Source organism: Gopherus evgoodei, chromosome 8 (genome assembly GCF_007399415.2).
Source record: "Gopherus evgoodei ecotype Sinaloan lineage chromosome 8, rGopEvg1_v1.p, whole genome shotgun sequence".
NCBI lineage: Eukaryota > Metazoa > Chordata > Testudines > Testudinidae > Gopherus > Gopherus evgoodei.
Genome location: NC_044329.1, coordinates 21,483,996 through 21,510,869, shown reverse-complemented (window position 1 = coordinate 21,510,869; position 26,874 = coordinate 21,483,996). Strand labels below are relative to the sequence as shown.

The window sequence follows — 26,874 nt, the reverse complement described above, 5'->3', positions numbered from 1 at the left end:
GGTGCTCCGGTGCCAAGATAGGGATATGAGTTCCATCTATCGCCCGACCACAGTTAGGGAATCTCATTTCAGCAAAGCCATCCACTATGACCTGCATATTTCCCAGAGTCACTACTTTTCGTAGCAGCAGCTTAATGATTGTTTTGGCTACTTGCATCACAGCAGCTCCCACAGTAGATTTTCCGACTCCAAATTGATTCCCGACCGACCGGTAGCTGTCTAGTGTTGCAAGCTTCCAGAGGGCTATTGCCACTCACTTCTCAGCTGTGAGGGCTGCTCTCATCTTGGTATTCTGGCTTTTCAGGGCAGGGGAAAGCAAGTCACAAAGTTCCATGAAAGTGCCCTTACGCATGCAGAAGTTTCACAGCCACTGGGAATCGTCCCAAACCCGCAAAACTATGCGGTCCCACCAGTCTGTGCTTGTTTCCCTGGCCCAAAATCAGCATTCAATGACTAGAACCTGCCCCATTACCAGCAGGATCTCCAAAGTGCAGGGGCCCGTGGTTTGAGAGAATTCTGTGTCCATGTCTTCATCGCTCTCGTCGCCGTGCTGCCGTAGCTGCCTCCTCCCCACCTGGTTTTGCAGGTCCTGGTTCAGCATAGACTGTACGAGAATGCGCGAGGTGTTTACAACGTCCACGATTGTGGTCTTGAGCTGAGCAGGGTCCGTGCTTGCTGTGCTATGGCGTTTGCACAGTTCACCCAGGAAAAAAGGCACGAAACGGTTGTCTGCTGCTTTCAGGGAGGGAGGGGTGAGGCTGTACCCAGAGCTGCCCGCGACAATGTTTTTTGCCCCATCAGGCACTGGGATCTCAACCCAGAATTCCAAGGGGCGGGGGAGACTGCGGGAACTGTGGGATAGCTATGGGATAGCTACCCACAGTGCAAAGCTAGCCTCGGTACATGGATGCTTAGTGCTTAGTGTGGCTGCGTGCACTCGACTTTATACAATCTGTTTTAAAAAACCGGTTTCTGTAAAATCGGAATAATCCCGTAGTGTAGACATACCCTTACTTAGAATTATGTCTTTTGTTGAAATGCACTTTCCATGTTTTCCTCAGTGGTGGTCATAAATATGTCAGTAGGATGATCAGGTTATTTTCCATAGAATCAAAGTTTGGAAGGCATGCATATGAGTATTACACTGATTGTATTTGTTTTCATATAACTGCAAGTGTTGAATGCATTCTGTAGGTTGATAGTCATGTGCTGCATTTGCCATCTGGAGCTTCTGGTCTCACAAGTCAACTATACTGGCTATACCAGACTTAGGCCAGTTTTGTCACTCATACTGAGCCCTTTTATTTTTATGATTAAAAGATACATGTTTGACACAGGTGACAATTTAGAACAAAGTGCATCACAAGTTGAGAAATGTTGAGGTCAGCTGTTTTAACTGGCACCCAGTGGGTAGATGAAAGCTGCTTGGGCTCTCTCTGATCTCTTCCTCCCCTTCTTATGATGATTGGGCCCGGTAGCGCAAACCTAAGGAGAAATCTGACGTCTGATGTGTGAGTACTTTTGTATTGCTCTTATAAGTAATCCTAAACGGGGAAGACGATAATATAAACCTTTCCAAAGTTTACTGTCTTTGAAGCAGTACAGTGCCTCCTTCCCATGTCAGTTCTCACTGGAGACTATCGGCTTCATAGTCCTGTAGCTTGTTATTGTAGCTGCTCACAAGAATCCCCATTGCTAATTATTATAATCTTAAAAATAAAAAACTGACTTGTGCGTGTTCTGTCTCACTGGAAACTGAATAATGTCAAGTATACCAACAATGTTTTAGTATGTCTAGCAGAAAGAAGAGCAGCGTTTTTTCGAGCAATTGGATCTAGATAAAAGCTCATATCTTCTGATTAAATGATCATACTAGGTTTTTTTGGATTTTTGTAACTGGAGATGCAAAATAGAACTTTATTTGGGGTGGTGTTGGTATCCAGAAGGGAGAAGAGTATCACAAACTGGTTTTAAATATGAAGAATCTTTTTTTTTTTTTTTTTTTTTTAAATCACTAAAATGTGCTGGGTTTCATTAGGAGGGAAATGATGCATTCTTAAAGACTGCTGTCATCTGCAATTGTTTTAGTTTCATTAGCAGAGAATTCCAAACACAATGTGTGTTCAGTAAGGACATTCTCCAAGCCTAGTAACAGAGGGGGAATGTTGCATTTGCACATAGACCCAAAATGGAATGTCACCCTTCTGCTGAGCAGTAGCAAGTGTTGGGACCTTGCTGGTTGGGTTCCTGTTAGAAGAGGGATTCCCAGTGATGGCAATCTGGAATATATTCATAGTTAATTCATTTTATTTGCATACTTACACCTGTTCTGGAACAGAGGTGCTCACAAACGACAGGCTGGCCAGCAATCTCCTCTTTCAGAGCTCTCCGCTTAAACAGGGATGACTGATTCTGCCTTAGGAATGGATTAGGAGATTAAGGGAAAGTATACTCTCCCTTACTGTTTACCACAGCTCTCCCAAAGTAGTGCATCAGAAAACCAAGCACTTCTCCAAAGATTGAACAGTGCTCTCATGCTAAGAACATCTCTTAATAATATGTAACAGCACTGTTTTATGACTCCTGAACAAAGAGCAAGATCAGAAATGTTCAAATTTATTGACCGTACATTTCTTTTGGTATAGTCTTCTGAGATGGCTCAATGGGCAGAATCAAACTGCTTACTCCATGGAACATGTCTCTGAGTATACCTTAGGAATATGAGTGTGCACCACTTTTTTGTACACCAGTATATACTTTTCTCTACTGATTGTATCTGGGAAAATGGCACAAATGAAAGTGACCAACCTTAGTATTTATTATCAATTTACATGTTTTATACACAGATGTAGTGGGAAACTCCTGATGGGAGTTAGTACCTTGCATTTGTATACTGCCCTGTGTGTAAGAGTTAGGTGGGAAAAGATTCTAGTTCCCCTGGGGAAGAAAAATATAATTAAAACCCTGTTAATTTCCTTGCTTGCTGCAGGGCTGCCCAGAGGATTCAGGGGGCCTACGGTCTTCTTTGGCAGCGGCGGGGGGGGCCCTGCTTTGGCAGTAATTCAGCGGGGGGGGGGGTCCTTCCTCTCCGGGACCCGCTGCCGAAGTGCTGCCAAAGACTCAGCACTTCCAGAATGGAAGGACCCCCTACCACCGAAGACCCGGAGCAGAAGAAGCTCCAAGGCCCCGGGCTCCGGGAGAGTTTTCCGGGGGGCCCCAGAGCGAGTGAAGGACCCTACTCCAGGGGCCCCGAAAAACTCTTGTGGGGGCCCCTGAGGCAAATTGCCCTACTTCCCCCCCCCGCCCCCGAGCAGTCTTGGCTTGCTGTGACTGTTTGCATCATTTGCAAACTGATATGAGGAGAGTCTTGTTCTGACTTAACATTTTTAAGTAGTCACCAGTTCATAGCTGAGAACTGTACTATTGTCAGGCTTGTGTAAGGCCTTCAAATTTGAAACAGTGTTGCAGAGAATCAAATAATAGCATTGGAAAGGGAGCCTTCTGTGTTATCTTGTTCAACAGCCTCCATCAAGCAGAGAAGACTCCATATTAGAAATTTCACCAATTGATCTGATCTTGACTTCACTCTTGAGTTAGTGACCGTTTAACTGATTAGATAATCTGATTGTTCTTCCTGCAGGAAGCTTCTTCCAAATTTCCTTGTTGAATTAGTCTTTCATTAACATAGTCTGCTGCTGACCTCAAATATAGAGAGTCACCTTTCCAGCATTTACATTTCTTACCCTTTCAGAATTTATATAATTACGATTTCATTAATAAACTCATTCCTTTACTATGAAAGGTATGGTCTCAAGTCCCTGTGCTATTTTTCTTGCTCATATTTTATACCTTTCTGTTGTATCTTCTCTTGTTTGTTTGACATTGGCAAAGGAGGAATGCAGTTAAAGCCATTTGGAAACATTTTCAAATATTTTATAAATAAACAAGATGTTTACATATAGATGTTTATGCAAGGTATAGGGTGGAATTTCATAGACCCTAAATAAGGAGGCCTCTAGTCAATTAGTGTGCCAGACACACTGATCAAAGTCTCCAATTCAACAAGAAAATTGATTCAGGTCACAGGCTAATAAAATTAACAAAATTGCTGTCTTGTTCATGATCCGAAAATCCACAACCTCCATACTGCATGAAAAGGGAGAATTTTTTTATTAAAGTAGTTCCTAACTGGTCTGTCTTAATTTTTAGTATGGCATCTATTGCTATGGTATTCAAGCACTATCCTGATGTAATTCTGGGGACTAAGAACCCAGTTTTGCAATGGAATCTGCTCAGGCAGAGGCCAATGAAAGTTAATGGGGAGGTCTGGCAACTTAGATCTCGCTGTGGGATTGGGGCCTAATGTTTAATTTATTATGGGCACATCTGCACAGCAAAATTTTACTTTGGGACAAAGTATTATATAGCTTTGTTTCTCTTTGGCATTTTTAAGGTGCCAAACACCATTATATTTAAAAGTAACACCTTGCCTTGACTGTGTTACATAGCTTGTCTTCTGTTGTTCAGAACTGTTACAGGCCTACAACGCTACAGAACTCAAACTAAAAGACTTAAGTCCTGAATAGCAGATACTGTACCATGTGTGCTCACTTTACTAATCAGGCTTTAATTTTATACATTGGTAAAACTAGCTCTTCCAAACACATTCTGTGTGGTCACACTATGCATTCAGTTTATTGGAGCGGTAACTTGGATTAGAAGCTTGGGCTGTTTGGATCAACTCCTGCTATTCCAGATGTGTGTGTCTTAAATGCCAGGAATTTTTTCCATTTGGCAGTTTTCCTTTTTTTATTCTTTCTGAACAGTTATTTAGCAACCATAAGGACTGATCCTAATCCAAAAATATTATCAAAGGTAATATGGCTATCGTTTAAAACTGCCATGTTAAAAAATAAAAGTTAAGAAGAATAATGGTAGTGGAAGGTTTTATTTAATCTCTATCAGAGGTCTTAATTTCAACAACTGAAATTTTGTAAAATTTAACTTTCATCAAACTTTTATTTTGCCCATGTTCCAGCCAGCTCTACTCTAAATAGAACTCTGAAACATAACCAAAATGTGAATGTTTTAATGAGTTAACAATCACAGGACTGATAGCAAATATCAGGATATTTAATTGCAACCAAATCAACTTCATTTTATATTTCTAGTGTTTTTTTTCTTGTTAAACTTGGACTGGTTTTAATTTCTGCAAGCTGCTTTGCAGCCAGAACAAAAAGTTGAGGGGGAACAATTTTGTCTAGTTCTACTTGCATGAGGAACGTGTCACAAGATGAAATTCCCCTTGGATTCAGATGCAGTAACCATTGATTTTACAGTGGGAGATAAATTTACTAGCTTTGCCTATTTTTAAAAAAATTTAGCTCCAGAATTTTTTTTTCCCCCCGGGTGCACTAACAGAAAAGTTCCGTGTAACTTGTCAAAAGCTTTTCCACCTAAAATCATGTACAGCAGTTACAAAATCTTTTGACTGAATAGTGTGTGGGATTATGTATGTAAACTGCTAAATATCAACAGAAAATCAATCTTGAGGCCTGTTAATCATCATTGAAAGATGCTTCTCTAATCTTTCGGCCATAATCTTAAAAGAATTTTCTGTTGCCATTAAGAAGCATTAGAGGGCTTAAAGGTCACCCCACTAGTTTTAATCTACTATTCTGAATTATCAGAATTTTAAAAACCTGCACATTAAGCTCAACTGTTTGCTAAAGAAGTTAAATTTTTTGGTGTATGTGTCTTCAGTGCAGCTGATGCAAAATTCATCTTGAAATTATTTCTTACATAAGAACTGCCAAAGTAGAAAAGACCAATATTCTACCTAGTCTAAAATTCTGTTTGAAGGGCCTATACCACATAAATCAGAAGAAGATGCTAACCCTGATGTGAATCACATAGCCAGTTGAGCAATACTATGCCCTGGGGAGGGGAGGGAATGTAAATTCTAAAATCAAGCATGAAAACAGCAGCACTCAAAGTCTTTGAGAACATAAACATTGACATAGTTGGAATAGTTAAGAGGATTAATCTCTATATTTCATTCTAGGTTTATACCCCACTTGTAAGGAGTTTGCAACCTTTCTTTCTGCTGTGGGGAGAGCAGGTACATGTAGTACCTGATCCTGCCTGGTTCCCTCCTCCTTGTTACTCCTCGTATGGATTTGATGGACTGGCCTCTGTTCTTCTGAGTCCCACATCTGAGTGTTTTCTTGTATTGTTCTGATACACAGTTACTTGGCAGTGCCTCCACCTGGCACACTCCTTCCTGGGAAAAGTATCAGAGGGGCTGCTTTGAAGGAAATTACCATTTAACTCTGACTTATCCACCTGATGTATGGAGACTTCCATGGAGTAACACAGACATAGAGTATATCAAACCAGGTAATTGTATTAAACAAATATTCATAGGGTCACCCGTGCCCAACCCTGTAATTTACACCAGACGGGAATAAGACTTTAATGTCCTGTTGGTATGCATACTATGTTGAGGCCCTGGCTGGCTGGTGGGGGGGATGCATTCAGCAGTAGCAGATAGAAAGTTATCCCACCGCTCTAGAACATAGTCATTGGATAGGTATCTTCCAGACAATGGTCCTGACTTCCTAAGTAATGGTTGATGCACTCACAGACTCCATGACATGGATGCTCCTCAGTTTCAGATCCTGGTTCGGTTCCCTCAGCAGCTGTAGGAGGCGTCCAACTGCCCATGCTATGCTAGTCATGTAGAACTTTTCACTACCAAAATTGTACTGCTTCTGCCTCGGAGGGTATCTCTCCCCACAGAGGGACTCAGGGAACAAGTGCAGACTATACAAAAAAAAAAAAAGTGTAAACCCTAAATCCTCATTTCTTATTCTATAAAACCCACATGTAGGTTGAAACAGGCAGGGACTCTTGGTCTAACAACAAGTATTTCTTGAGTTATAGTACCCGTTTTAGCTAAGGGACTAATCTAGTCCTAAACTAATTGGGAGCTTTCCCAGCCAAAAGCTTTTAAATAGAGAGATATCATGAACAGGGTCCAGAACAAACTGAGGGATATTGCCTCCAAATACCCAGAGGCCAGTTTTCAGGGTGTAACCCTGCATATAGGCATTTGACTCCCAAGCTCACCAAAAATCATGTCCTCCCTGCAGTGACTGGCTCCTCTCTCTCCATCTGCTACCCTGAGGGCAGTCTATCCTGAGACCTTACTCTTTGGTTAGGCTAGCTTCATGTTCCGAGTCTTAACCTGTCAGTCATCCTCACTTTAATCTGCTTCCTCCTTTGAGCAGGCGTGCTGGTGGCCGTCCAGGCATGTGCTGCAATAACTCCCCTGAGCTGACAGAGTCCTCTGCCACTCAAATTAGTGTGTCTCCTCTCTCCCTTTTGGTTGTTGGAGACACTGAGATTCTGAGCCTGCCCTTGGGCTTGCTACATTCTGGAAGCAGCATTCCTCTCCCTGCAATTTCTTCAGCTACCCACAGCACTCCACACCTGAGCTACTGGCACCAACACTGCAGAAGCCAAGGTAAACTCCATGGAGGTTACACTAGGTTGATGCAAGAGGCCTTCAGGTGATTAAAATATTAATAAAGCTGTTAACAATATTGAGCTAAATCCTAATGATGTGTCTAAACATCTTTATGGTAGTGAGGATCCTGAGAACCAAATTCTACAGCTGCGTGGAGCAAGGGTGCAAGAAATACTCCAGAGCATAAAAACTAGAACAAAACAAATCATACTGAAGTGAATCTGTGATGAAATTTACATTGTCTGTGGGTGGATTTTGATGAGCGGAACTAGATCTTTAGACAATCAAGCTCCAGTCATAGACATTAGTGTTGTAGTTATCACACAGGCTTGCACAAAAACCAGGAAGTTTGAGGACTATATAGTGTTTACTCTAGACCAGGGGTCGGCAACCTTTCAAAAGCGGTGTGCTGAGTCTTTGTTTATTCACTCTAATTTAAGGTTTTGCATGCCAGTAATACATTTTAATGTTTTTAGAAGGTCTCTTTCTATAAGTCTATAATATATAACTAAACTAAATTAAAGTAAATAAGGTTCTTAAAATGTTTAAGAGCCTTCATTTAAAATTAAATTAAAATGCAGAGCCCCCAGACCCGGCCAGGACCCAGGCAGTGTGAGTGTCGCTGAAAATCAGCTTGGCACGCGTGCCAGAAGTTTCCTACCCCTGTCCTAGACATTATCGTAGGAGCAGAATGGGCTGCTGCTTGTTAATTATATCATAGTGGCACTCAAAAGTCCCAGTCAGGGTAGGGGTCCCATTGTGCTAAACCATATATAAACATGCAGGCATGGTCCCTACCCTGAAGATTTGTAATCTGAGTCCATAGATGGAAACATTTGGTATATATAGTTCACCAGATTATTATTCTGCTGACAGTTATGTAGTACTAGAAAAAGGCTTTGCCATGCAGTAACTTTTAATAATTATTTTATTGTAAATATTACAATATACATAATGCATGCTTTTGTGTTCAATAACAGTTCTATATCTAAGCAAAAGTATTAGTATACCTATAAAATAACAAATGTATTAAAAACCATATGGTAAGAATAAGTCCATGGTACTTATTTATTTTGAAATAATTGCTGTTTGGGATTTTTGTGCTTGATAAATCTTGTAGCAGTTGTGCCTAAGCATATCTTGTGCTAATGCTTCTTAACTCATTGGCTACCCTCTATGTACCAACAAAGTCCATGTCCTTTAATTTTCAGAAAAAAAATTAATTTCACTTCAAAAAATGAAAAGCAAAAGGATCTGGAAAGTAAACTCAGAGCCAAGAAAGACACATCTTGCTAAATCCCATTCTGTTAATTTGAATGCACTTTTTTTTTTTAAAGGATACATGTATTTTTAGTCTGATTTTAAAACATTCATATTTTAATTATATGGGGAAAGAGAAGTGGAGACACTTGGCCTGATAACTCACATTCCTAGTTTTAGAATGGAGTGTTACAATGGGAAATAAGAGGTATTTTGTGCCCCTTCTTGGTAGGTTTTTAAAATCCTATAGTACCTTTCAAAAAGGGTAGAGTAACTCATGTCCTGACAGATACGATGTTCAAACCTGTATTTGAGCTCTTGCTGAGTACATAGTGGCTTATCCCTCTGCCTACGCAATCGCTGCACTGCCAGTATTTACTTCACTGTGCACAGATCTCTGCTTTCTTGAGTATTAAAGGTGCTTTATTAAACCAAATTATATTTTGTAACTGATTTCCTTTTAAAAGGAAGGAAAATTGATTTGGTGTGACATGAATGCTACCTTGTGTATTATAACGCATATCATAGCCCATATAATACCCAAAAAATACTCCTATCCCATCAGTTTTAAATCCAACTTATTTTAGCATTAACTCCTTCTTAAATAAATTTAATTCCTAGACTCTAATTTGCCAACATCTATTTGTGCAATAATTGACACTGGCGGCACTTACTGTATGCAGTGTGCAACGCAAGGCTATCCTTTGCAACTGTGAAGGTAGGAAAATCTGTTTAGTAATAGTGGTTTCTAATCCACCGTGCAAGGTGTGAAGAACTTCTCATACTGTAGCTAGTCTCTGACTCCAAGATAAATGTAGGCTTTCTCCCTCTTCCCCCCCCCCCCCCCCCCGAAAAAATTTTTTTTATATGAAACAAGAATTCTTTACACTGGAAATTTGACTTAGTCTTCTTATGGAATTGATTGTGCATATTGGTAAATAATGCATAATTCATAAATAGCATGGAATCTCTGCCTATTTATAGTTAATATTGCCGTACATAAATTATTTTTGTTCATGTTTGTATGTCTAACAAAATAGCATTCCTTTTCTGTGTAAGAGCTAGGGTTATTTTTCTTGAGGTAACAGATGTTCTAAACAAATGTCTCTTTGGAAGTATTCGGAGTCTATCAAACCAAACAAATGTTTTGGTGTCTTGTCCCAGTGAATCCAAACCTCAAGTCCCTTATGCAAAGGAAAATGCTTTCTCATAGAGTGACTCAGAATGCAGCTGAATGTTTTGTACTCTTTTGGCAGCAGAGGCATAGTAAACTAGCCCAGATTAATGAAAACAGCAGGTAATCTAGTGGAAAAGGAGATAAGCAGTGAAAGCTGCTCTGGCTTTAAAGAACATTTAAGTGAATGTTCTTGTTTTGTACACTATGGATACACTACATGGATATTTTGAGGCTAATCTGTGGATTTCTTGTATCTCAAGTTAATAACTAGCTCTGCCTGTGGATTGTATAGTTCTTATGGTCAAATAATGTCTTTTTGTTCTATGAAGCATCATTTACCTGTATGCTGCTATGTAAATAATACAAACAGTAGTAATTACATGCCATATAAATCTTATAAAGATGTAAAGCTCAAATGTGTAACTGGTATTTGAAATGAATCACTTTGAATTAAGAATGTTTGAAACCTCATTTAGGGAATGTTGATGTTATGAGAGGATTTTGACAACCACCCAGCCCTGCAAATTACCTCAGTCCTGACCAAGAAGTGAGAAGTAATTAAGCTTGTAGAATGTGCCCTACTAGTCCCCTGCCAAAAAAGGTAATCCTGAGTTCGTGTTCTCATTCCCTTCATGTGCTAGCAGTTCTTGTCATCTCATGTTGTAGACTAGTAATGCACAAATGTTGTGAAATTTTCACAGCTTTCCAGCATGAGGAGAATTAATCAAAGATAAATGCCAGTAATTGATGATTACGTTATCATTTAAATCCTATTAAACTCAGTTGCAAACCCTTTTAGGAAAGTGAGAAAGGGAAAGCAAGTCCTGTGTGCTGATTGCAAAATCCTAGTTACCTGAAGTAATTTCTTCTTATATACATACAGTTTGTCGCCCTCTGTCATCTGTACCTATCTATCTATCTGGTGAATCCTCTGGCTGTGTAACATGATGCTTATTCTGTGCCTAAAAGTCTTCATTGTCATTTCAAGTTGCAAATATGAGATGCAATTTCAAAGTAAGTTTTAACCATGAAAACTGAACTCTGGCGCATTTTGCTGTTGTTCCAAGATCTTTATATTCCATGATCCCTGGAAATTAGATGATAGACAAATTAGTGATTGTCATCCTGGCAGCGCAGAATATAGTCTAAAGAAGATATATTGGATATCAAAGTAGCATACCTCATGGGTCCGTCTGGCCTTCTCTGGTATACAGTCCCCCATAACACATTGTAGAATAAATTTTAAATTATCCATCCTTAGCACTTTACTTTTATTGTAGCAGGGTATAATCTCTGTCCTGTCACCCTGCTGTCAGAAACTCCTAGCAGCTTGATTATTCTCAATTTGAACACGGTTAGGGTGACCAGATGGCAAGTGTGAAAAATCGGGACAGGTAGTGGGGGGTAATAGATGCCTATACTAGACACAGCCCCAAATATCGGGACTGTCCCTATAAAATCAGGACATCTGGTCACCCTAAACGTGGTCTTCCCAGTCAGTGTGATTTGTCTGTGTTCCCAGCGTTCTCAGTTAGAATAGTGTTGTCTGTTGATCAATTTTTCTTTGATGCTTGAAATCTTTCAAATTTACTACCCATTGGAGTTGACCTGGGTTACAATAATTGCAATCGGATTCTAGTGTCTGTGGTTTTCACTGGCTATCACCAACATCATTTTGATAAGCAAAGCTTGCATGCTACAAATGGGTCAGAAACCAAAAATAGACAAGCTTGTCTTGCAACTCTTGGAAGCTTTGGAGTTCTACCAGAACTTAAACAGACCTTCCTAAATATATTTTCAAGTATCCTCTATCATCGTACGCATTAATAACAAAACAAACCAGTAGTAGAAGTTATTTGAAATTTGATACCAAGTACGCCACTGCTGATTCCATAGAACTCTGAGCTGAGATGATTGAGAGCATTGGCAGCTGACCTCTTTATTCCTCTTTACCCTTTCACCCACTGCTGAAACACTTCAATTACTGAGGTTACTCTTCTGCTAGATGTCAGATTTTATTGTAGAGTAACAGACCAGAACAGCAGATGGGAGTTTATTTTTACTAAAAACAAACAAGATGTTTAAACTAGTTTGCTGTTTTCTCATTTTTTCTCTCAGTGGATGTGATTGTTGGAGGATGGTGTTGGTCAACTTGATATTTACCTGGAGTTAACTCAGGCCAAACAATGCATACCCAAGTATAAAGTTTCAGGCTTATTAGTTGGATATCTAGTCCAGAAATGTTTGACAAGGAGAATGAAGCAAACTGCTGACCTGTATCTCCCCTCCTTCCCTATATCATTATCTTTGATTTAAGCCACCATTTTATTATGGAGATCAGCTTTGTAGCAGTTTCATTTGTGAGCACTCCTCAATTTGTGAAGGTTAAAATAAAATCATAAATGTTCGTTTTGTATCTTGCTATCTGAATTACTGGGACACACAATAGCGAAGCTAATGAACTTCTATATTTACACTCATTAGTTAGGGTCACAACATGGGTTTTTTTAAGTGACTTTTTTCCTATATAGTAATTTTAAAAGAAGAAGAATTTAAGTCTTTGAGTTTAAATTCCACCTACCTCAGGAAAGGCGTGTCAAAAAGGTGGTGGTCAATATTGTAAGGAAGAAAAGTACTCCTACAGAACAGGCTTCATGACTATAGACATTTAGGTTCCCAATCCTGAGTGGAGCTTTGAGTGATATTGCAGTGCCATAATCTGTTAGCATTTAGCATTTTAAACTGATAATGCTCAAAGTCAGTGCTAGAGTTGGCTTTCTGTGCCTAATTCCCTGTTGTGCCAAGGCTCTATATTACAGGGCCTTTGTTGATAGGTAAAATTGGAGAGACTCTACTGCCCACTGTTGGGAGATGTGTGAGGGATTATTTCACAGAAAGAAATCTGACATTTGAGGAGTGTAGGGAATAAGTTTTCCTGTCACTATACATTCTGTATGCAGTCTTTTTTGTTACCAAAGTGATCAGCATAGTTGCATGCATACACAGCTGCTGGGTTGATCTCGCAGTGACAGAAATGTTTTTAGAAATTACAGGGGCAAAGCGTTAAGAAAAATGAGAGGAGTAGGTTTGAGCAAGACACTGGTCTCATAGACAAATGTCTATGAAATAAGCCAGAAGCATGTACAAATTATTTCTATTAGTGATTTATCTGAGCATGAAACAGTAATTAAATCATGACTATTGGCTTGCAAAATGAGGAGAGAACTCTGTTAATGCCTAGAAACATAGAATTTCAGTCAGATGTCCGTCTTAAGGATCAAGAGAAGAGATAAATAAGCACACTTACTTTCAACTGAGCAATTGTTTTTCAGTTTCCTGTAAGGTATGAGTATATCTTCATTTCCAGCTATAAAACTAAATCATTAAAGATACTTCATAGTGAATTTGTCAGGTAGAAACCCTAGTTCAAGCTTTTTCCAATCTTTCAATTAGCTGATGAGCTTAAGTAGCTGAAGCAGGCTATTAACTTCATTTAGTTAATTGGCTGATGTGAGACTTGATCCCTGCTAATAATTATACTGGTAGGATAAACTCAAGGTGTGGCATTAACTGAAGTTACCCAACTTCATCATTTGCCATCATAAAACAATTGTTAACTTTGAGGTTTGCAAGTTTATTTTTGTGCATTTCTTTATGGAACTCATGCTCCTCTCATCCAAAAAATGTTAGTGGCTTTGCAATGAATAGTTGAGTTACAGCATCACATTCTTTAAATGAGGGAAATAGGGACCTTGGTCTTGTGATTCATATCATATCACTGTATGTTTGTCCAGTGTAAATGTCACACTTCTATGAAAAGTTACCAATATTACCATAATGTGCTCTGCTTGGTGTTACATATTGAGATCAGTAGGAAACTGAAGTTAGTGCGGAATCCACAGCTTTTATTAAGCAATTTCACATCAGGAGCACATTGTTAGTACTGTTGGATCAGTGCTTGCTGAAAAGAGCTTTCCATCTAGAAGTCAAGACATCAGCACTGACCTATAAAGCCCTGCATTCTGTGGGAGCTGGTTAGCTTAGAGTCTGCCATCCTGCCAGTTTAGATCAGCAGAGGCACTCAAGCTGGAATCCTTTCAGTATGAGAAATGGATCTGTCAGCAGGATGCTCTCTGCGAATAGGTCGCTTGACTCCCCACCTTGCCTTTTAACCTTCTCTCCCTATCCCCCACCGCCTATTTTCATGGAAAAGAGACCTGAAGTTTATAAAGGTTTGGGTTTATTTTGTTGGTTTTGGTCTAAGGAGTCATCTTTATGAAACTTTAAGCAGTCTTCAGTCTTTAAAAGTTCTCATACCTATGTTCTATATATTGTATTGGTGTCCTTACTTGTGTACTGGCTTCAGGCATGAGTACTTGAATTACAAGGGAAAGTCAGTGGCATTTCTTTAAAAGAAAAAATATTTAGCTAAATGCATTCTTCTATTTATAACAGTATATTGCTTTCATTTTTAAAATGAAAAAGGTCTCTGCACAGTGTGCTGGATGTTATAACTACTCAGTTTGTGGCAAAATATAGATCTGATGTACAACAGATGTCCCTGCCTATCGCTTCATTGAATTCCTGTTGACCTTGTGTGGTGTGTTTGAGAATCCGAGAGAGCTGGTTGCTCAACCATTATGCTGCCATTATAAGCTTTGGTCAACATAAAAGCAAAGCTTTCTTTATAAGACTTCCAGCTTAGTTTAATCTTATTTTGATCTTGCTGCAAGCACACAAATTGGTGGTTGTTAGCATTTCCATGTAGGGGAAACACTTTGAACATCTTGAAATGTAAGTTATTTTTAACGAGATATACATTTTATTTCAGCTCCCAGTAAATGTCAATTATTTTTTCTTTATATCCTGTCCCTTGTACCTCATAAAAATGATGGTTGTGCAACAATTAAAATCCTGGGCCAGGACGGCGTTCATTTGCAACAGGAAGTGGATGGTCTGATTCATGACTTCAAAACTGTGCTATCTGAACTAGCAGATGAAGGCCAGTTTATGCTGTTGGCTTTGAATGGCAAGCAGGCAGTAGCATAATTGTCAGCATACGATTTACTTGTCGGTGGAACTGTGTACTCTGCAACTCCATCTGATACGTCTAACGCTTCTCTATTAACTGAATCCATGAGAAAATATAAAAGTCATTTAATGCTGTTTCAAAAAAATGTATCAGAGGGGTAGCCGTATTAGTCTGGATCTGTAAAAGCAGCAAAGAATCCTGTGGCACCTTATAGACTAACAGACATTTTGGAGCGTGATTTCCACTCCATACGGCTAAATGCAGTGCCTTCCATGGTGTCAAGTATCAGAGGGGTAGCCGTGTTAGCTATGTTTCTTGATGAAACTGCTGTTTTCTTGATGAAACTGCTGAATTACATTCTTGGCGAGAGACTGAAAGCAATAAACAGTTTTTAAGTAACCTCCATGCAAGCTTTCTCTTGCATTCCTGAAGAGGTTACTAATTATACTGAATGAATTGTCCTAGGTACTGTGTGGTGTTTTTCCCCTTGAAAGAATCTGCATTGATGCCAGCGTATTCATTTTCAGCTGTGATCCTAAATTTAAATCCACCTCTCCAGAACTGATCCTAAATTTAAATCTAGCTCTCCAGAAGTAAAAATGTGCATTTTGCTGTCTAGCACAAACAATGGTGGTAATTACATTCAATAGGAGTATGTGATTGCTATTGACCTCAAAAGAAGACTTCCACTTCAGGATTTTAAGTGCTTCAAGAAAAGGTCTGTGAGGCTTTTGCTGCATGTCTTTATCATGGGGTATGTCTACACTACGAAATTAGGTTGAATTTATAGAAGTCATTTTTTCAGAAATTGTTTTTATACAGTCGATCGTGTGTGTTCCCACAAGAAATGCTCTAAGTGAACTAAGTCGGCGAACTGTGTCCACAGTACCAAGACTAGCTTTGATTTCTGGAGCGTTGCACTGTGGTAGCTATCCCACAGTTCCTGCAGTCTCTGCCGCCCATTGGAATTCTGGGTTGAGATCCCAATACCTGATGGGGCAAAAACAGTGTCGTGGGTGATTCTGGGTACATGTCATCAGGCCCCTCCTCCGTGAAAGCAACGGCAGACCATCATTTCACGCATTTTTTCTTAGGTTACCTGTGCAGACGCCATACCATGGCAAGCATGGAGCCTGCACAGCTGACCATCACCATAAGTCTTCTGGGTGTTGGCAGACATGGGACTGCATTGCTACACAGCAGCAGCTCATTGCCTTTTGGCAACAAACCGTGCGTTACAACTAGTAGCCATCGTTGTACTCTTGGGTGCTCTTTTAACCGACCTCGGTGAGGTCAGTCAGGGCGCCTGAGCAGACATGGGAGTGACTCAGCCAGGTCATTCCCATCTTCTGCCGAGCACCCGGGAGATGACGATGGCTAGCAGTCCTACGGCACTGTCTTCTGGCAAGCAGCCAGGATATGATGAAGGCTAACAGTCATAATGCAACATCTTCTGCCAAGTACCCAGCAGATGATGGCAGCTAGCAGTCGAACTGCACCGTCTACTGCCAGCCTAAAATGTAAAAGATAAATGGAGTGGATCAAAACAAGAAATAGACCCAATTTGTTTTATATTCATTTGCTTCCTCCCTCCGTGAAATCAATGGCCTGCTAAACCCAGGGTTTTGAGTTCAATCCTTGAGGGGGCCATTCTGTGTGACAGTTGTTTGTGTTTCTCCTTGATGCAAAGCCACTCCCTTTGTGGATTTTAATTCCCTATAAGCCATGTCGTCAGTCGCCCCTCACTCCATTAGAGCAGACAATCGTTTCGCACCTTTTTTCACCCCAGACGCCATAGCACTGGGATCATGGAGCCCACTCAGATCACCGCGACAATTATGAGCACTGTAAACACCATGCGTGCTATCCTGGAGTATATGCAGAACCAGAACCTGACAAAGCAAAACCAGGTGAGGTGGTTACGGCAGCACGGTGACGAGAGTGATGAGGACATAGACATGGACACAGACTTCTCACAAAGTACAGTCCCTAGCAGTGTGCACATCATGGTGTTAATGGGACAGGTTCATGCTGTGGAACGCTAATTCTGGGCCCGGGAAACAAGCGCAGATTAGTGGGACTGCATAGTGTTACAGGTCTGGGATGATTCCCAGTGGCTGCAAAATTTCGCATGTGTAAGGGCACTTTCATGGAACTTTGTGACTTGCTTTCCCCTCCCCTGAAGCACCAGAATACCAAAATGAGAGCAACTTTCACAGTTGAGAAGCGAGTGGTGATAGCCATGTGGAAGCTTGCAACGCCAGACAGCTACCGGTCGGTCAGGCATCAATTTGGAATGGGCAAATCTACTGTGGGGGCTGCTGTGATGCAAGTAGCCAAAGCAATCATTAAGCTGCTGCTACGAAAGGTAGTGACTCTGGGAAATGTGCAGGTCATAGTGGATGGCTTTGCTGAAATGGGATTCCCTAACTGTGGTAGGGTGATAGACAGAACCCATATCCCTATCTTGGCACCGGAGCACCAAGCCAGCGAGTACATAAGCAGAAAGGGGTACTTTTCAATGCTGCTGCAAGCACTGGTGGATCACAAGGGATGTTTCACCAACATCAACGTGGGATGGTCGGGAAAGGTACATGACGCTCATGTCTTCAGGAACTCTGGTCTGTTTCAAAAGCTGCAGAAGGGGACTTTCTTCCCAGACCAGAAAATAACCGTTGGGGATGTTGAAATGCCTATAGTTATCCTTGGGGACCAAGCCTACCCCTTAATACCATGGCTCATGAAGCCATGCACAGGCAGCGTGGACAGTAGTCAGGAGCTGTTCAACTATAGGCTGAGCAAGTGCAGAATGGTGATAGAATGTGCATTTGGACGTTTAAAAGCACGCTGGCACAGTTTACTGACTCTGATAGACCTCAGCGATACCAATATTCCCATTGTTATTACTGCTTGCTGTGCACTTCATGATATCTGAGAGAGTAAGGGGGAGACCTTTATGGCGGGGTGGGAGGTTGAGGCAAATTTGGCCGCTGATTACGCGCAGCCAGATGCCAGGGCAGTTAGAAGAGTACAGGAGGGCACAGTGTGCATCAGAGAAGCTTTGAAAACCAGTTTCATGACTGGTCAAGCTACGGTATGAAAGTTCTGTTTGTTTCTCCTTGATGAACCCCCCACCCCTTGGTTCTATTTCCCTGTAAGCTAGCCACCCTCCTCTCCCTCCTTCGGTCACCGTTTGCAGAGGCAATAAAGTCATTGTTGCTTCACATTCATGCGTTCTTTGTTAATTCATCACACAAATAGGGGATAACTGCCAATGTAGCCTGGGAGGGGTGGGGAGGAGGGAAAGACAAGGCTACACTGCACTTTAAAATGTATTGAAGGCCAGCCTTCTGTTGCCTGGGCAGTCTTCTGGGGTAGAGTGGCTGGGTGGCCTGAGGCCCCGCCACCATGTTCTTGGGCGTCTGGATGAGGAGGCTATGGAACTTGGGGAGGAGGTCTGTTGGTTACACAGGGACTATAGCGGCAGTCCATACAGCTGCTGCCTTTCTTGCAGCTCAACCATACGCTGGAGCATATGAGTTTGATCTTCCAGCAGCCTAAGCATCGACTCTTGCCTTCTGTCAGCAAGCTGACACCACCTATCATCATCAGCCCGCCACTTACTTTCTTCAGCCCACCACCTCTCCTCGCGTTCATATTGTGCTTTCCTGAACTCTGACATTGTCTGCCTCCACGCATTCTGCTGTGCTGTGTCAGTGTGGGAGGACAGCAGGAGCTCAGAGAACATTTCATCCTGAGTGTGTTTTTTTTCACCGTCTAATCTTCACTAGCCTCTGCGAAGGAGAAACATTTGCAGCTGGTGGAGGAAAAGGGAGAGTGGTAGTTAAAAAGACACATTTTTAAAGAACAACGGGTACACTCTTTCACGTTAAACCTTGCTGTTCACATTACACAGAACGTGTGCTTTCGTTACAGGGTTGCATTTTGCCTCTTGTATTGAGGGCCTGCCAGGTTGGTGTGAGAGATCACTCATGCTTCACCCCACCCCCCATCGTGTGGCTAACAGCGAGGAACATTTCTGTTCAGCCACAGCCAAACAGCCAAGCAGGAACGGGCACCTCTGAATGGCCCCTTAATAAAAACACCCTATTTCAACCAGGTGACCATGAATGATATCACTGTCCTGAGGATAACACAGTGAGATCAAGAGCGGATGTTGTTTGAATGCCAGCAAACTCCGGGACCATACACTGCCATGCTTTGTTATGCAGTGATTCCCAACTACATGCTGCTGGCCTGCCATGGTAAAGTCTCCTACCATGGCAGATGGAATAAGGCCGCCCTCCCCAGAAACCTTTTGCAAAGGCTTTGGGGTTACATCCAGGAAAGCTTTATGGAGATGTCCGTGGAGGATTTCCGTTCCATCCCCGTACACATTAACAGACTTTTCCAGTAGCTGTACTGGCTGCAAATGCCAGGGCAAATTAATCATTAAACATGCTTGCTTTTAAACCATGTGTAATATTTACAGAGGTCCCTTCTCCGCCTTCAGGGTCTGGGAACACGCCTTGGGTGGGTTCAGGGGATACTGGCTCCAAGTCCAGGGTGAGAAACATATCTTGGCTGTTGGGGAAACCGGTTTCTCCGCTTCCTTGCTGTGAGCTATCGTCAGTCTCTTCATCATCTTCCTCATACCCAAAACCCGCTTCCATGTTGTGTGATTCTCCATTGACGGAGTCAAAGCACAGGGTTGGGGTAGTGGTGGCTGCACCCCCTAGCATGGCATGCAGGTCATTATAGAAGCAGCATGTTCAGGGCTCTGATCTGGAGTGGCCGTTTGCCTCTCTGGTTTTTTGGTAGGCTTGCATTAGCTCCTTAATTTTCACACAGCACTGCTCTGCGTTCCTATTATGGCCTCTGTCCTTCATGCCCTTTGAGACTTTTTCTCATGTGTTGGCATTTCGTTTACTAGAACAGAGTTCAGCTAGCACAGATTCGTCTCCCCATACAGCAAGCAGATCCTGTACCTCCCGTTCAGTCCATGCTGGAGCTCTTTTGTGATCCTGGGACTCCATCATGGTCATCTCTGCTGATGAGATCTGCACTCACCTGCACCTTGCTACGCTGGCCAAACAGGAAATGAGATTCAGAAGTTCGTGGGCCTTTTCCTGTTGGAAATTGATTTCTTTACTCCACCTTCGACGAGGGGATTAGCACTGAAATCGGCCTTGCCGGGTCAAATTTGGGTAGTGTGGACGCAATTTGATGGTATTGGCCTCCGGGAGCATCCCAGAGTGCTCCACTGTGACCGCTCTGGACATCACTCTCAACTCAGATGCACTGGCCAGGTAGACAGGAAAAGGCCCGCGAACTTCTGAATCTCATTTCCTGTCTACCTGGCCAGTGCATCTGAGTTGAGAGTGATGTCCAGAGCAGTCACAGTGGAGCACTCTGGGATGCTCCCGGAGGCCAATACCATCAAATTGCGTCCACACTACCCCAGATTTGACCCAGCAAGGCCGATTTCAGTGCTAATCCCCTCGTCGAAGATGGAGTAAAGAAATCAATTTAAAGAGCCCTGTAAGTTGAAAAAAAGGGCTTCGTTGTGTGGACGAATCTAGGCTTAAATCGAGGTAACGCTGCTAAATTCAACCTTAAATCATAGTGTAGACCAGGCCTCAGTCTGTCCTAGCATTCCTCAAAGGTTTTGTCTGCTGTGGTATTTTCCCAGTGTCTGTCTAGCACGTGCTACCGCTGGTAGCAACTTATAAGCTCTAGTGTAGGTAGTATTAAATGACAGCTGAAAATGCCTACACCCAATCTGTTGTGGCGCTTGCACCATATCACTGTTGCAGCTGGTTGAAGAAATGCTGAAAATAGTGTATCCATACAGACTGGTGTTGCTGCACAGACAATATAGCTGGGAAAGCAAGGGTTTCTTACAAGTTTAATAAGCTGATGAGAGTATGCTGGAGCATCATATGTGTATCCTTTTCCCCATCATGGCTGAGAACATGCCTGATACATTGGCAGCTGTTTGTAAGAATAAGGAGCAGAGGAGTTGGGTGTTAACCCTGAACTTGATGTAGTGAGTCTGCAAGATGTCCCACTTCCTGACGGTCACAATCTTTCAGAAGAAAGGAGTTGAACTTTGTATTGCGAGTTCTGTTAAGAAGATTAGAGATGTCTTGTTCATTGTGCTGCCATTAGGCAGGGAGCCAAACAGGCAGCCCTAGAAAAAACCCTCATTTTTTAAACTTAAATTTACGAATTAATAATAAGTAGACTCACCCCCTGGAAAACATGGTATTGGGATTTCCCGATACTAATTCAATAGTTTCTATCCAAGCCACTTGGCTTTTGAGCTCCTCCCTTGATTTGAGCCATAGAATCGTGGAGAATTGTGCCCTTTGGTATTTTTTTTTTGTTGTCCTGGTGTAATAAATTGATTCAGGGCATTTATATAAAAGTTCATGTTATTTGTTTTTAACTACTGAGCACGCACTTTTGTGATGTCTTGGAACCACAAATGTTATTGTTGTCATAAAAATCTGGATGGGTAGATCATACAGAGGGACCGACCCTTACCATTTTTATGGATAGCTGTCTTGCTTCCTCTTGGGAGGTGGGCTTTCTTGTTATAGAATTGATATTTCCTCCAAATGCGAGTGCAATGTTACAAACAGCTTTTCATGCTCTATACCCCTCCCTTGCTGCCTTATTTCTTTGGCAGATCTTCACAAGGGGACTCTGGTGGTGGTGAAGGATGAAGAATAAAATGTAATTACTGGTAACTCTTGAGTCAATTTCCTCTCTTTGCCACCACACTTTTATGCACCCTCCTCTTCCCTTGTGCTTTGTTTCTCATGCTGTGAAATAAACCTCCAAACTGATTATGCAGTGATTTTATGGCCTTGTGTGTGGAAAGGAGGAATGGAGAGGAGGAAAGGGGTGCATGCTTATTTGACTTTTAGTTGTGTCCAGCTGCTAATAATTACCAATATAATTTACTTTTTTTTCACCAACTAGCAACAACTGATCTATCATGCAGTCAATGTGCCTTTAAGGGGGAAAGTCCAGATAAACACTGAGATTCCTTATCCTTCCCTCCTACTTCCATAGTGATGCTTCCCTGTCTCTGTGCCCCAGTTCTGAGAACAGGTGAGCAGCTGTCTTTCTGATTGCACAGTGCCATTTGCCGTGCTGGCTGACCACATAAGGATGTCACAGATGATTGATTTCCCTCCTCTGTGAAGATTGCACACATCATTTAACACTGGTACATGCAATGTCTGACAGTCTAATCTTGTAGGGAGTGCAAGCCTTGATTCAAGTACACAGTCCATTGTCTTCCACTATGTCTATCTCATTGACTTGCTTTAAAAAAACCCAAATCATTTCTGGTACTTGCTGAGCTTGTTATGTGTGGTTCCCCTTTGTGAGGTTTGTTACTCTGAAACATTTCACTCTGTGATTTCATTTCCTGGCGTACTCGCTTTTATAAGTCATCCCATCTTGTCATTTGTCTTTATACTTTGTGTCTTACTTTTTATTGCAAATTAATTGGAATGAATCCCTCAAGCTAGCATCAGAGAATGCCATCTTGTTTACCTTCTTTGTTCTCTTGCCCCCCCCCCCCCAGCTGCCACACACACATGTATATTTAGCTTCTAAATTCATGTATCGACTCGTGGACTGGGAAGTATAACATTTGAAACATAATGACCTCAGTCGAAAGTCTCTTGGTATGTGCATATGTTTTCTCCTCCCAGAGAGCCTGAGGGAAGAGAACACCTCATTGAGTCTCATATGGTATGTCTATACTGCAATTAAAAACCTGTGGCTGGCTTGTGCCAGCTGACTCAGGCTCGCAGGGCTTGGGCTAAGGGGCTGTTTAATTGTGGTATAGACATTCAGGTCCGAGATCTAAGACCCTGCGAGGTGGGAGGGTCCCAGAGCTCAGGCTGCAGCCTGAGCCCGAAAGACTATACCACAATAAACAGTCCATTTGCCCGAGCCCTGCGAACTCAAGTCAACTAGCAGCTGTGATTTTTCAGTGTAGATGTACCTGTAGGCTATCTACTGTTGATCTTACATAGTAACTCTTGGCCCTCAGTAAAAACAAGAATTCATTAGAACAGTTAAGACTGAGAGTGTTTCAGTGATGTCCAGTTTACATCTTCCACCCTAAACACTGTAGTTGTTTACAACAATTCAGTCCTTTTTTTTTAAAAAGGCAACTAATGTTAGAATAAATGAACAGCTGAGGTTTTCAGCCAGTTCTCCACTTCTGTGAGATCTTTCTCTATATATTATCCCTTCAAGTAAATTAAGCTGTTGACCTAATGTAGTAAGGTTGCCAATTTTCTACTCGCACAAAACCGAACACTCTTACCCCACCCCTCAGAGGCCCCGCCCATGCCCCACCCCTTCTGAGACCCCACCCCTGCTCGCTCTATCCCCCCTCCCTCTGTTGCTTGCTCCATCTTCCCCCCCATAGCAGGCACTCATGGCCTCAGCCTCATGGGTGGGGGCGTGGAGGCTCAGGGCTTACTCGTGCAGCGGGGTGAGCTGGTGCTTGTGCCTGGATGAAATTAACCACAGAAATAGCCCACAGGCCATAGGTTCCCCTCTCCTCACTTAGGCATGAGAGCCAGAAGGGGGATATGCCAGCTGCTTCCCAGGAGCCGCGCGGTGCAGAGGCTAGCAGGGAGCCTGCTAGCCTGGTCACCCTATAACGTAGGGGGAAAATCTTTGCATTTCTCAATTCTTTTATTCTTGTTAACCAAATTTCTATAGTAAGTCTTAGTGTTTTTTTTCAACCACAGTGGTGTAATTCATTTAGTAGTAGTATTAAAACAGGATGATCTGAGAAAATGGGCAGGATTAATAGTAGCCCAGATAATATATCAAATTTTACAAAATAGGTAAGGGAAAAATGGGGCACAAATACTTTCTAAAATAAGTGTCTTTATTCCAATTCTATTCAATGGCAGAAAAAAATTCTTTGAGATTATTTCTCTTTGAAATTTGGGAATAATAAATTCAAATTCTTTTAGAAAACTGGAGTTGGTAATTGCTCCTCCATTTAACAGCAAGAGAATTTTGTGTTCAAATAACATTCTTGATCATTAAATTCATAATTGTTTCAAATTTATATTTAATGCAAAGTTAGCCTGTTCTGACCTATCTCTTCTTGAAGCTAATATTCTCATCTATCTTTCAACCTACTTATGCCCAGAGAGGGTGCAGTGATTATTTCACCAATTATACTTGGGTGTGTACAGTTTAAGCAACTGAACTTAGTTTTCTCTGCCAAACCCTCTCCACTAGCTCCATTCTCCACTGCTATCAAGGTCAGTAGGTTTCCCTGCCATGAAATCCAGCTTTACAAATGTATTCCACTCTCTTCTATACAGCCAGGCAGTCACTGGATCTTGTCCCTTCCTCTAGAACACTGATTAAAATCTGTCCTCGCTCCTTCTCATTTCAATTCCTTATAACCTTGTGTTTCTTGATCATCTTCTATCTTAACAACTGTAATGTTCATCTGTTGGGGTCTTCCTGCTTCTCCCAACCAGTCCATCCAAAACGCTGCTTCAAACCCCTGCCCTCTCCCAACAGTTGTAACTGTTTGTCCCTGGGTTACCTTCCCCCCCCACACACACACACTCTCTGATCAGCTTTTCCTACATATCCTGCCTTAACATACTGCTTCTATGAAGCCTCCGTTGACGTTCTTTGAAGTTTATATTGCACCCAGGGGGGAAAAACACAAAATAATTTTGACTTTGTGAAGTGAAGCACTGAAGTTACAAAATGCCAGGATTTTTATTTATTTCTGTGCACAGGATACATGGTACTCAGGGAGTGAATAGCATTGGGTATTGAATGAATCTGTTTGTATGACCCCTGCCTAAGTTGTTCCAGAAGTTGTATAGTGAATGAGGCAGGGGACTGAAGGAAGGAAAAGGATGGTTTGGTAGGTAGTTGAATGCCACCCCAGGAACTGATTCTATCCCTGCCTCTGTTGCAGAGTTTCTATATGATTCTGGGCAAGTCACCTAAATCAAAAAATTCATTCATGTTCTTCATTTCCTGGGTACCCAGCTCAAGACCTCTGCAGTCTGATTTGTAGCATTGCTGAGCGCTCTCAGCTACAAGTGAGGTCAGTGGGAGATTTGGTTTGAACGTGTAATGTGCAATAAAATGTAGGGTGACCAGAGGTCTCGTTTTTAAAGGGACAGTCCCATTTTGGGGGACTTTTTCTTATATAGGCGCCTATTACCCTCCAGCCTCTGTCCCATTTTTTCACAGTTGCTATCTGGTAACCGTAATAAAATTCCAAGTACTGTGTGAAAAATTAGGTCATGCACTTCAGATTGGGCATCCAAAATATTTGACACTTGTCAATTTTGGCTTTAATCTCTGTGTGCCTCTGTTCCGCAGGTATAAAATAGGGATAGTACAGCCTTACCTCATGGAGGTGGTGTGAAGATAAATTCATTAATATTTGTAAAGAACTAAGATACTACTGGCTGAGCTTCACAAAAAAAAAACAGGAGAAAATTATCAACTTTTATTTAGTGTAGGGTCTGATGATGTGAAGTAAATAGCACAGCTACATAGTGTTGAGGATCAAAAGATATATTGAATAGCTATCCATTCAGTGACGATTGTCCAGTCAGTGCACAGGACAAAGGAAAGGGTCTTATAGAAAAAATTAATGTCCTCAAATAATTAGAGACTATCCTAATTCATGCACACAAGGGCCCCAGACTATGGTTATCCAGTCAACCTTACTTCTGGCATTTCCTAACTATTAGGTGTTTGACTTTGAAACCTTAATGCTCTTTTAATGTGGGTTTTGTTTGTAATTTTCTAGGTTTTTAAAAAAGCAACATGGAAAAAATGGGTGTTTTTTCAGAACAGCAAAAGGCATGTGACACCAGGGCAGCCATCCCCCCTTATCAAATTTCAAGTTCCTGTTGCAAAGAAAGGAGTCACTAGACTAGAGCTTCTCAGTGAACAGTTGTAAGAATATTTTAATGTGGGGAAAAAGTGTTTTTCCCTAACCTCATTCTAAGAAATGACCAAACTGTTTCTGCTGGAATGTTCTGGGAAAAAAAATCAGCCTGAGGCAGACACTGAGCATGGAAAATTTGAGCCCAGCTCGTTAAAATTCGGCAAAATTATAAGCAATTGAAAATGGAGTGGTGGTATGGAATGTGTTGGGCAGCCCTTAACTAAGGATCTGCTACTGATGAAAAGCAATATATTTTGCATACATCTTATGACTGTCCCATCACTGAATAATTGCTCCTCTTTTCTTCAGTAGTCTGTTCATGATTTGATTGAACAGTAAATTCTTGGGGCAGACACATTATCTTATTTAATTGTAAGGTGTCTCACAACTCTGGTGCTCTATAAGTAAAGTTGGAAGTTTGTGTTGAATTTCTGTCATTGATAATGGGATAACAGTATTCAAAATAATGAGCTTTTTGTGGGGGGCGGGCGGTGTCAAGATTAATCAATTGCTTCCCCTTATCTGGTCTCACAGTAGGAAAATTACTAGATCACATTGAAATTGACTTAGCAAGCATGATCCTAATAAAATGAAACAACTTTACTCATATAATTTGTGAAATTCACTTAAGAAACAGAGGTGATTATTTTGGGCTTTAATCTGGATGGATTTATTAAAAAGTCCATAGTTGATAATGCAGAGAGCTACACTGCATAAGTCAAATTGATGACTGTGAGGAAGAAAACTTCATGATAGTCTGCAGAGGTCTGGAAACAGTTTGTCCTCCTGAAAAATAAGATTCCATAACTTGCCAGAAGCAAAGATTTAGTGAAGCAGTTGCAGTCTTCTGAAGGCTCTGCCGCTGTCCAAAATATAAAGCAAACTAG

At 41.5% G+C, this 26,874-nt stretch overlaps 1 protein-coding gene across 5 annotated transcripts in view; it reads left to right on the top strand.

The window, feature by feature from the left end:
• The window catches only part of UBTD2 (ubiquitin domain containing 2), a 119,220-nt gene that overhangs the window by 20,519 nt on the left and 71,827 nt on the right, over positions 1-26,874 (top strand). Inside the window, exons 1-2 of one of the 5 annotated variants that reach the window (XM_030572758.1) lie at positions 6,324-6,399; positions 7,293-7,528. The exons of 1 other annotated variant lie outside the window; for it this stretch is intronic. In XM_030572758.1, coding sequence (XP_030428618.1) covers positions 7,315-7,528 — 214 coding nt within the window. In that variant the 5' untranslated portion in view covers positions 6,324-6,399; positions 7,293-7,314. Of the gene's footprint in view, positions 1-6,322; positions 6,400-7,292; positions 7,529-7,550; positions 7,575-14,657; positions 14,763-26,874 lie in introns of those variants that run through there. 3 more of the 5 variants (XM_030572760.1, XM_030572765.1, XM_030572761.1) reach the window with 3 other exon arrangements.